At 41.6% G+C, this 12251-nt stretch overlaps 1 protein-coding gene across 1 annotated transcript in view; it reads right to left on the bottom strand.

Moving 5' to 3' along the window:
- ush2a (Usher syndrome 2A (autosomal recessive, mild)) overlaps positions 1-12251 on the bottom strand; it is a 129835-nt gene that overhangs the window by 103971 nt on the left and 13613 nt on the right. The window contains exons 7-19 of the mRNA XM_068741852.1: positions 12011-12218; positions 8780-9063; positions 7894-8107; positions 7575-7712; positions 6650-6830; positions 5213-5376; positions 4761-4919; positions 4394-4622; positions 3638-3761; positions 3360-3507; positions 2460-2735; positions 1399-1574; positions 1015-1162 (exon numbers count right to left, since the gene is read on the bottom strand). Of these exons, the coding sequence (XP_068597953.1) occupies positions 1015-1162; positions 1399-1574; positions 2460-2735; positions 3360-3507; positions 3638-3761; positions 4394-4622; positions 4761-4919; positions 5213-5376; positions 6650-6830; positions 7575-7712; positions 7894-8107; positions 8780-9063; positions 12011-12218 (2449 nt within the window). The remainder of the gene's footprint in view (positions 1-1014; positions 1163-1398; positions 1575-2459; positions 2736-3359; positions 3508-3637; positions 3762-4393; positions 4623-4760; positions 4920-5212; positions 5377-6649; positions 6831-7574; positions 7713-7893; positions 8108-8779; positions 9064-12010; positions 12219-12251) is intronic.

Genomic DNA, 12251 nt, shown 5'->3' on the forward strand with positions numbered 1-12251 from the left:
CATTAAAAATACATTTAAAAAGTCCACTGATTAGAATATAAAATATCATTCATCACAATAAACACAAGGAAGGACTTTTTGAGAATCGTACGGAATTAAAATATTCACTATGTCAACAGATGTAGCTGTTAAGAGCACGTCTAAATCTCAAATCCCTGAGCAGCTATTTATAGATGAAAGTTTTTTTGTTTTACCACAAACTCCTATTGTCTACTCACATACAGCTATAAACAAAAGAAAAACAGAACAGAAAGAAACATAAAATGAGCAGCAAGACGAGAAACCATGAGAACAGATGGAGCAGTGTGTTGGAGGGTCAAGTGTGCGTGTTTGCAACATGTATATTGCAAAGTGATTCATGTTCTGCTGCTGCCATGTGCTATTTTCTGCTCAAGTGACAATGCCACGGCGCGATGGCAGTGCAAGATGACTTGAGTAAAAAAACCATGAGAAAGCAACAGATGGTCAGAGCGAAGCAGTCAGACAAAAAGGCATTGAATAACTAGTCTGAGTATGTGAGCGTATTTTTTATTCATCCTGCTCTGATCAATCAATGCTCATCTGAGTCCCATAGATTTGTCCCTGAGTTATTAAACACAGCCATTCATTCTACTTCAATAATAGTTGTAAATCTAAAGGATAGGGAGATGGGGCGTGTGAGCATTTCTGCAACCGTGCATGTGCGTGTGTGTTTTTGATTCTTGTCAACAGGAAGTTGACTTGTTAAATAAAGCACACCAGGAATAAGTCCTCAGGTCATCACACACTTCATCAATCCATGCAGCATGTAACTGTCCACAAATCATTTCTTTTGATGATTGAATTAGAATGTGCAGTACAATCTGCTTAAATATATCTTTTTAAAGATGACTTTGTCACTGCAGCATTTTTACGTGTGCAAACATGAGTAAATTTGCACACACACAATAAAAAGGCTTCCCCACAACACGCCACTGGAGTGCGCATTCATATCCTGCCTGCTTCCATGGGTGTTTGTGTGTCATTTTGCCTCACCTGCTGGTAGAGTCCGCCCTGTACCTGGTAGACTGGTAATGCAGCCTGTGTTTGTACAGGCTGTAAGAGTGAACTTATACACCTGGTAAGGCTTCAATCCCCGCACTAAATAAACAGGCTGTGATGTGGGTCCCATCCTGTGTAGGACCTAAATAAATAGAAACAAAAAAAGGACAATAAAGTTGACCAAATTGGGGAAAATAGCTACAACAGAAAAGATGAAAGTGACCCCAGTACATTCACTTAATAGTGAAACAGAAATAGACAACAAAGTTAAAATAAATTAATTGTCTTACTTCTTGATTTTCAGACTTTCAGCCATTGATGTAATTTCCACTCATTTGAGTAGAAATTAAAGCTGATGCTTGAGTATGTCCAATTTACCTGGCTGATAAGAGGCGGAGCATAAGAGCTGTTGGACTGTTTGGTGAGCAAGTTGACACGATAGTCTTTGACCCGTCCTCTGGCGATGACCCCTTGGCCCTCTGTGGTGCTCCACTCAACTTTAACACTGGTTGATGAAACTCCAGATACTTCTGGAGGAGCAATAAACTCTGGGGCTGGAAACACACACACACACACACACACACACACACACACACAGTTTCTCCACGTCTCTTTCTACTGCTTAGCCTGCTTAACATGCCTTGCAGCCCGCCACGCTTAGTCCAACCACACACACAAAAATCAGCTGGAGAAACGTATGTCTAATGATAACTTATATTAATAAACGGTTATTTCAAAGGGAAAAGCTAATTTAGACAAATACATTTTGTGGATTTTATGTGGATGTAATGGATTCATGTATTCTGTAATTCTGTGGTTATGAGAGTCACTATTACACGTCAGATTAGAGAGAAGGTTTCTTTTATTCTGCTGTTGATGGTGTCTAGCTGTGAAATGCGCTGTGAAATGTGATTTCTTTGCAGACATACCCACAGTCACAATCTAACACAGCACATGAACGCGCACAAACACTGATGCTCTCCGTTTAAAGTGGTGTTATCATATGCTTGTTATCCAGACACATAGCTTGGAGTGACGTTTAAGGCATTCATTTAGTCCTAATGAGCCATATCATCCATTTGAAATTCAAATATGATAATGAGTTTTCCCTTCCCCACACTTAATTTTAATGCTTTCCTATTTCCCAACTTCATTTATCTTCACTCATTGATATAATGTGTCCGTTTATGAAAAAAAAAAGTTATGTTCCATTCATCTTCTTCTAAATATGATCACTTTCTGGGCGTGATTTTCTTTTTATTTAAAGAGCGATCTTTGACGTTTTTGAAAGGGATCAAAGATGCGGCACACTGCGTTCATGAAGCCAGCATCTAAAGGCCCTGGTAGGAGCGCTGGCATCCATGCTGAACCAAACAACCAGCCATGATGAAAAAAAACAACAAACAAACAAACAAACACTGATCTCATCCTATACAAACCTCCCTCCATGGTTCGTGCTGTGGTCCACCCTGATGTGACACTTCCTGCCACATTAGTGCTCACAACGCTCAACTGGTAGGTGGAATATGCCTGCAGACCTTCTACAATGGCACTGCTCTGAGGGCGGGACACTGCGCTCCTATTGGTTGGGTGTACCTCTAAAGACACACTTGGATCCAACCAACCAGAGCTGGAGAACACCTTCCTCTCAACAGTAGAGAGGTTCTTTAATTCCATTGGTCCACGTAGAAAGAGCTCATACCTTGTAATAACACCTGCACAGAAAGCAATAATGTTATGAGGGGGAGAGTGACAAAATAAAAAAACGAAGTGCTGCTGTTTAAACCTAGTAAACTCAAAAGAGTTATTTCTAAAGTGAATTAATAAAAAAAAAAAGAGCAAGCCCAGGCCAGTGTTCGGTCCTGTTGCCGATCTGTTCATGTTTAAGTGCTTGTTTTAACAACACTGATTGATTATGGTGAAATAAACACTGGTATCCTTGAAGAAACAGACACAAACAGAGAATTTCCTGGGCTTTGTTTGGCACTGAACATTAGAGCCATAACAAAGCTCTCTATGTTTGTGTGTCTCTGTTTGTGTGCGCGTGTGTGTGTGCAGTGGTATTAATTAATAGCTATATTTCCTCAGACACAAGCCCTTTGCTGTTTGGGAAGTGTTCCGAGCGCTACATATAGTTACAATCGTGTACTGTGTGTAACTATTCTACAGCTTCGTTCACTCTAATGGGAACGTAAACAATTGATGCATTATAGTTACATTAAGCAACTGTAATATATATAATGCATTCTACAATGATGTTTGTATAATTTGTATTTGTGAAAGTTCAATCCTTCATATTTCCTGAGCTTTAGATGAGACAAGAATGGTTTTGGTCCTACCATTTGGTTGACTGGGGGGCTCCCAGAAAGCATGCAGTGCATGAGGACCTGTAGCAGTGGCTTTGGGAGGGGGCTGCTTTTGTGGGCGAGCAGAGCCAGTAAGAAGAGACAGCGGCGGGGTAGAAGTGCAACCCCCAGAAGTGCATGCCTGTACACAATGTTAGGATTTCATCAATTGTGCTTAAGCTGTACTATTTTATAATAGAGTTGCATCATATTAAAGCAATATATTTATCTTCTCATTGGGAATGAGAAGAGAACCGTGCACCACCACATACCTCCAGTTTTACAGTGTATTGTGTGAATGGCTTTAGACCACTTGCCACAGCCTCTGTGGACAAGCCTGTATAGTGAACGGCAGGCTCTGCTCCATTCACTGCCTCTGTGGAGGACAAGACAAACCTGTGGGAGACAAAAAAAATATGACAATCCACTTATGATCCAATAGGACAATCCCTGCCATGCTACTAGGCTACATGGTTTATGTTAATCACTTAACAACTAGTGTTGTGGGGATCCAGGGGTTAAGACCTGTATATGTAAACTGCTTATTAGGTCATGGGTCTTAAACTACTTGAAGGCTTTGAGTTCTGTTTGCAGTTTTGCCAATTGTCAGTAATATCAGGATATCTTGTTTAAATGAAATAATTCAAAGGGTACATCATTACAGCCAGTTTTCTTTTATTCATTCATTCACAAATCCGGGTCGCGAGATCTACTGGAGCCAACCCCAGCAGTCTGCGGGCGAGAGGCGGGGTACACCCTGGACAAGCCACCAGTTCATCCACACATAGCCAATGATTCACGCACACACTCACACCTACAGACAATTTAGCGTAACCAATTCACCCAAGTTGCATGTTTTTGGTGGTGTGAGGAAGCCACAGAACCCAGAGAGAACCCTCGCAGACAAGGGGAGAACATGCAAACTGATCACAGAAAGACCCCAAGTTGGATTTGAACCTGTGACCATCTTGCTGTGAGGCAACAGCGCCACCCACTCAATGTTTGGAAGTAAGCATCACTCAACTTACCTTTCGACTGGACCGGTATGATTTTGTGGTGTGCTCCAGTTAAGGCTAGCAGAGGTCGGACTTGGTCGACCCATAAGGTTTAAATGGAGCTGTTCTGCTTCAGGTGGAGCCCCCAAAGTTTGACAGAAGGCGGCTGCACTTGTTGTTGCACCAGCTACATTGACAGTTATGAGCCAGTAAGAGTAGTTGGTGTAAGGAGACAAACCAGTGTCTTCAAATGATTCTGGACCTTAAAAAAGAAGGAAGGAACGTGTAAGGGCGTAAACGGTTTTATAGTGGTGGGAGAAACAGTCAAGGGAAAACAATGTATTCTGTGCATTTCAAGTAAGGAGGTCAGTAATGTTTGCAAACCTGTGTGGATACTTACTGAAAGGATATCGACTTTGAATGTTATGCACTGATTGTCCATTTCTGATGAGTGTATAGTTGAGTCTGTTTGAGTTTGGGGAGTCCGGTGGATGCCATGAGAGATAAATGGAAGAATAGCTGAGAGCTAAACCTACTGGTACAGGTTGTTGGATGGGCTCTGCAAAGACAGACAGAAAAAGTGTAGAACCAAGAGCCATACAGATATAAATAGTAGGAACAACCTCTTCAAAGTGAGAAACATTTTACATTGGCAGCATATTGGCTGTGCGGTAACTCCCGTCGTTGGCATCAAAATACATCAGGAAGTGAAATTAGGATTGCTGCTATACTGATGCAGTCCACCTGTATTATTGTGTACAATTTTGCAGAAACATGGGTGGGGACATGGCGAGCAGCTATAGCCTTTCATTTAAAGAGCCGGGATTGTGTGGAACAGCATGTAAAACCTACCTTTACTGCAGCCCAAGTGGTTGGTAGGGTCAAAATGACTCGCTCCATTTTGACAAATGTCACATTTGACTCCCGTTACAAGCAGTTTGCACACACAGACCCCCGAGTCTGGATGGCAAGAACCATTGACACTCCCCATTGGGTCACATGCACAAGGTTGGCATCTGGGCAAGGAAAAAAAAAAACATGACAAAGATCTGAGAAAATATTCAGATTTTTTATTTGAACCCACCATCACCCTCGAGCTGTGAAATTAACTTCATAGAAACTGCACGGAACCTGCATTCCCCCTTAGAAAATATGTGTGTGCATGTGTGTATGCATGTGTGTATGTGTGTGTGTGTGTCTGGGACACCAGAGAGGTGTTACCCTCACTGGGTCTAGGCAGTGGGTGATCATCCGGCCAGCCACCTCACACCTCTACACACAATCACACTTGCAACGCAATCTACTGTTGGAAGATGTTGGCTTACATACATGCGCACGCGCACACACACACACACACACACACACACGTTTCATTTTTATTTATACTGTATTAACGTGCTTTTTCTCCTGCACACATATCACTACACTTTCTTTACTGCTGTGTGAAAAGCCACAGCTTCCTTAAGAGCCACACATTTGTCCTGTTAACTGCTGCTCGCACACAAATGCTGAGACAACACTGAAAAACACAAACGCCATAGTGACCCGACCTTCACTCCATACCCAAGGAGAAAGAAAACTCCACTCCCTTTACATCCGCCTCAAAGATTCTTGTTCCACCTTTAGGTTTAAGTCTCTTATTAACAAAGTGAGGAAGCATAGCTACAGTGAAACCATTTATAAATACAATAACACTGAAAGACACCTTGCTTAATGTAATGCAGGATCTTTTTTTCTTACTGTGTCTATTAACCAGAACCAATAGCAGAGAACACATTAGTCCAGTTTTACTTGTCCTGCACTTTAGCGCCTGTTACAAGATATGTCCTTCAATTCTAACATGAACACATTTCTAGAAATGCCTTTTTTTTTTAAAAATCAGGCATATTCTGTTAAAAATAATTTATAAACATTAGTTTATGCATTTTGTAATCTCTGCATACACTGACCACAACAAAAAAGAGCTCATATTAAGATATAACCTTTCCTATGATTTTGAAGGTACTCATAACTATATGCAAATCAGATAATGGACTAGGACCAAGCTACATTGCTGATGATTTCTTAAATATTGAGAGAGAGAGAGAGAGAGAGAGAGAGAGAGCTTGCAGGTGGAGTCATGAGCAGTAAAGGTCAAAGCATCTCTTACCAATCAAAGTCATACATCTGCCACCAAGGCGGTAATCCATTAACTTGTCTTTACAAAGGCCTGCTGCTGTTATGTTGGTGTAGGTGTAGCTGCATAGTTGTGTGTCTGTATGTGTGATTGACTGCATAAGTACAGGATACCTGCCCAAACCAGGGTTGAATCCAAAGAACGCATCCTGACACTGGTCACAGCGTCGTCCTCCCACTGACGGATGGGTACACACACACTCTCCAGTCTGGCTCTCACAAGCCCGCTGTGATGCTCCCATGGGATGGCAGTCACACGCTTCACAAGTACGCTGATGTGGAGAGAGGAAGTAGCCTGGACACACACACACACACACACACACACACACAAATGTTCGCAAAAGGGCCAACACTGCTAAGATTTCTGGCTTTATCATCTGCATGTATATCCACAAAGTCTCGATCAGTGTACTCTATCTTATGACCTTATTCTATTTTAAGCACACTCAAATTAGGAACAGTATTTTGTGAGGAGGATGAGCAAAAAAGTAACAAATATGAAGATAAGATAAAACCTGATGGAGAAGTGACAACATTTCACAGCTTTGAAGCCTAATGCAATTTTCAGACAACTTTTTTACGTTCCTCCTAATAAGCATTATTACGGGGTGCTGTTCCGACATTAATTTATAATGAAATTTAACACGAAGTCAATAAGAGCAGTAAAGGTTCCATTAAGTAACCCAGGTTCAAAGGATAAATCAATTCAGTTTATTTTATCAAGGCTAACAGCTACAAATAAATCAGATTTTCTATTCAGCCACTTGGACAGCAGATTCTCGATGTCATGAACCAGTGGGAGAGGGAATTAAATTGAGTAAATGTGAAATAAAAAAACGACAACTATAACTGAAAATAATTTTCTTTGAGTGTTTGTGAAGATAATTTTTATCATCTAATGTCACCTGTAGCTCTTTAACATTCTTCCATCAATACATCCCATCACCACTTGTGTTACAGTAAACCTGGCGAAGCTAGGTTTTTCTCCATTACTGACACAATTCCTTTACAATCCACGCAAGCATCTGTCCACGCTCACCGGATCGGCAGTCGCTGCAGTCCCGCCTATAGCGTGTTGGGACACAAACACACTGTCCTGTGGTGCTGTCACATACTGTCCCCTTCACCGTCCCCCTGGGGTCACAGGTACAGGGTGCGCAGCCCTGGGACACCTCCTCTAATGGGACACAAGATTGGACAGATTTAGATTTTTATATATATATAAATGGCACCACCTAAACAACAGCAACAAGGATGTACACAACAACAGAAGAAAATCCCCACAAAATCACATGCATGAGATAATAATTTCATCTTAACTAAATGTAACATAGGCTGTTTGAAAGCAGAGTGTGTACTCTTACTGTTGTAGTAGTTGTGGGCACAGTTGTTGCACTGTGTGCCCCCCACGCCCTCACGGCATGGGCACTGTCCGGTCCACATATCACACACACCCTCCGGCACGGTGCCATAGATGTCACACAAACACGGCAAGCAGCCTAGGGAGTTTCGCAACTCTAAGGTGTGGTAACCACGGCTACAAGTGTCACAGAGACGGCCTTCCACATGTTCCTAATGGAAATGGGTTGGGACAGAAAGAGAAATGTGTAGCATAAAACAGAAGAGAAAATCAAAGATTTGTATGAGTTGGATGAAGTTGGATGAAGTGTCAAAGTGTCTCCAAAGACCTTTCAATATACTCCATTTATCGTTACCGGGTAGCTGCGGCACTGGGGTTGTCTGCTTTTATCCATGTGCTATTAAAACCATCAACCATCAGTAAATGCTTTTAAATTATATGGATCCTACACTTGCTAAAAATGTGTAATGCATGTGCCAATGAAGTCAGTGTTTTCACAAGTGTTTGTTTGTTTGTTAAACGGATTGCACAAAGATGCCTTGGTTTGTCTTGGACATTGGCAGAAAGATTTCAAGAAAGAACCACTTCCTTTTGGGTCTGGATAGAGGGGCGACATCTTTTGTTGAATTAAAAGAGACTGTTGGGACTTGACTGAGGTAGAGATGCCGCTGAGTGCTCGTCTGGGTTCGTATGTAAATTAATACGTGTCTTTATTGTTTAGAAGGTCTTGACAGAATGGCTGAGCTATTGTGCCGGCATGGGGAGATTATGTCTTTACAGCTTGTTGATCAGCCATGCAAACAATTCACACACGGTTGACATTTTAGTGAGTAATAATTCTGTGAATATAAAAAAACAACAAATATGTACAGTTGTTAACTTGCCTTACACACACACTGTCCCGTGTGAGGATCACAATCTGTCCCAGGTGATGTCCCCTCTTTAGAGCAGTTGCAGGGGGCACAGGACCCCTCCAGTCTTAAACCATATGAACCCCCACCACAAGAGTCACAGCGCCGCCCCCCCACACCAGGCTTACACTCACACTGACCCCCTTCAGGCTCACAGAATGGGCTGAAGGAACCAAGGGGGTCACAGTCGCATGAGACGCAGCCGGCTGGGTGGGACAGATTCCAATAACCAAATTCACAGCGGTCACAAGAAAGACCTGAAAAGAAAGAATGAGAGAGAGAAAGAGAGAGAGTGTGAAAACGCCTAAACAGAAATGTTAAGATAGATTGGGGCGGTCTTAAAGACCCAGGTATGCAGCAGAAATAAAACAGTGAAATTATGCTGTGTTGCTCAAAAGCTAGTGCTTAGTGTGTTTGCATATGAATGTGTGTGTGTGTGCGTGTGTACTTGCGTGAGGGAGAGAGAAAGAAATTGTGGGCAAGTGTATAAAACTGCCATTATTAGGGGCAGGCCCTCTACATATGATGGATCACTCACCTCAGGCCAAACACTTAATTTCACTGAGCGAGAAAATAAAATAAATTAAGCAACTACAAGAAAAGAATAGAGGGAAAGAAAAAGAGATGGAGGGATGGAGAGATGGATGGAGGAATTAAAAAAACAATATTTACTTTGGGTTGAAAAACAGGAAATGGTGTACTCTACTCATGTGAAAATTTTTGCTGTGCAGTATTAAAGAAAGATGTGATTTAATTTGCTGGCAGATTGTATTTTTATAATAATTGATTATCACTATCGTTGTAAGTGACATGTTTAACAGGACTGTGTCTTATAAAAACACAACAAAAGAACGGGTAAGGCAAAACAAACAAGTATGACCAGTTTTCAAATATTATATTTATACTATATTTATATATATATATTATACAAGAAGAAAAGCACAGGAAATGCATGCATTAACTGTCTCATTTATTGTTCTTTACTCATTAATGCATTCACCAGGCAGCTCAACATTTCATTCAGACTTTAAGGCAAATGATTTTTGCCTTAATGTAATGTTTAACTTTTTTTTTTTGTTCCGTTTATAATTATTGTAGAACAGCAACACAAAGCAGGTTTCATGTCTCCAGCAGCAGCGCTGAGCTATCGGGCTAGTTAAGCTATGATATGTGCTATGAGCGAGCAGGGCTTATTTGAATATGCCATACGTATTCCATGACAGGCAATCTGTCCCTAAATGGATGCCTGGGGGCAACGCAGTCACCACAACCGTTTACGAGAGAGCGTGTGCGTTTGAGACTGTGTGTGTGTGTGTGTGTGTGAGAGAATGTGTGCACACGACATAGATTCTGTACATCCGTGTTACTGCACTTGTCCAATGGTGCACACATCTCCATTTGAGTGAGTGTGTCCTACTCAGTGTGCGGCACACACTTGGCATTTCCCCTGGTTGGCTCACTTTAATGATTTTATAGATATGAATGTATTTCTCTCCACTGATCATATTTCATAATAATGCAGTGAAGCGATGACTCCGAGTGCACATTGTGAGTTGAGGTGTGTGTGTGTGTGTGTGTGTGTGTGTGCGTGCATCATTGACTGTGTTGGTGGCAAATATAACAGGTTGATAGGATGGTGCTTAAAATTCTAACTATATGCTGTTCTCACTGTAAAAAAAAAAATATGCAATCAATTAAGGATCCTACTCATTCTAAAAAAAAAACAGAAACCAAAGCAAACACTGCGGTGGAAAAGTTGGTGTTTTCAAATCCTACGTCTGTCCCTTGTCTTGTGTTTTCCAGTAAACAAACACAGTAAAAAAGAAGAAAATAGAAAAAAGGAGATATAAAGACCAGAAAACAATAAAAAGGAAATTAAAGTGAGAATAAAGCATGTTAGAAGATATTAGATCAGGACAGAACAGGGGTAAGTTTGTGTTACAGTGTGTGTATGTGTGTACACATGCATATGTGCACATCTTTGGGACATGGCCCAGCCCTTTTATCAGTAGCCAGCTGGTTAACAGGCTCATGCATCACCATTTCAAACGCTATTATGTACACACTGCACTCTGGCACCTTGTTATAAGTGTGCGTGCTTCTGCATGTGTGTGTCTGTGCGCACACGTTTCAATTCTGTCTTTCTGAAGAAAGCCTGCAATTGCTCAACTCAAAGTATCAGCTTGGCGGTAATAAATTGCCATAATCAAATCTCATTTCTGAGAAATACCTGTGGGAGCGACCGAACAAACGAGGACAGACAAAAACTGAAGTGAGTCTTGTAAGGAGTGTGAAAATGCAAGGGGCTGCAGCAGTTTGTTTTAATCAACTTGGCATTGAATTAAAGAATTAAATACCAACTAAGTCCTTGACGGCGCTCATGCACACACACACGGACACACACACACACACAGAAGAGCGGTACAATACACACAGTTAGCAAAGACAAGTACTTGAACGCACGGTTCACTCCAGACGCCCTCCCTAGATATACGTACATAACAATAAAGAAACACTCTTACAAGTTCGCGCACACGCCCGTCATCACACACACACACACACACAACCGTGAGCTCTTGATAGTGAGGCTTAGCAGTAACCATGATGCGTTGAGTTGAGGAGCGTTGGCCGGTTTTGCATTTCATACAAGCGTGCTCTTCAAAGACACACAGGGGAGAGAGCGAAACCATTTATCACAAAGAGAAGCAGAACGGCTGGAAGCAAAGCCGGCAGAAAAGCCTGTTTATTTGGGCTGGCAAAATGCTTTGGGATAAGGGTGTGTGCGTATTTACGTCTCTGTGTATACACATGCCTGATTTGGGGAGAGTTTGCCGAGACACATTAAGATTCCCAGTAACGACACTTAAAAGGACCAAGTGATTTATTAAAAAGTCCATGCTATATGTACCGTATGTTTGTAATATAAACTATTTTATGAGCTAGACAGTTTGGAGTTGAGATCCACTCCTACAGATAAAACAAAGATCTGAAGACATATTTTGTGTTGATACTGCCCTTATTACTTTTAACTTGTTATCTCAATTATGCTCATATGGAAGTGTTCCTGATGAGCTGACAGAAGGATGCATGGATGGACAGCCTGCCGTTTAATACCTCTGCACATCATCAATGCAGTGGCATAAAAACAAATAACTTGTAGAAAAAAACATAAAAATATTCAAAGTTGTTTTATTTTTTGTTTACCTGTGACATGAGGTTTACATTGGCACTGCCCAGTGTCCTGGTCACAACTGGGAACTCCTCCTGCTGAAGAACTGATGCTGCCAGTGTCACTGCAGCTACAGCGGATGCAGCCATTGGGATTTGTGGCCTTAAGACCATACCAGCCAAGCAAACAGTCTGCACACTGACGGCCTGCTGCTGCAACCTTACATTGACACTGGCCTCCAACCTGGAGGTGTGAAACAGAGTTAAAACACTTAAA

The sequence above is a fragment of the Brachionichthys hirsutus genome, chromosome 1 (genome assembly GCF_040956055.1).
Source record: "Brachionichthys hirsutus isolate HB-005 chromosome 1, CSIRO-AGI_Bhir_v1, whole genome shotgun sequence".
Taxonomy (NCBI): domain Eukaryota; kingdom Metazoa; phylum Chordata; class Actinopteri; order Lophiiformes; family Brachionichthyidae; genus Brachionichthys; species Brachionichthys hirsutus.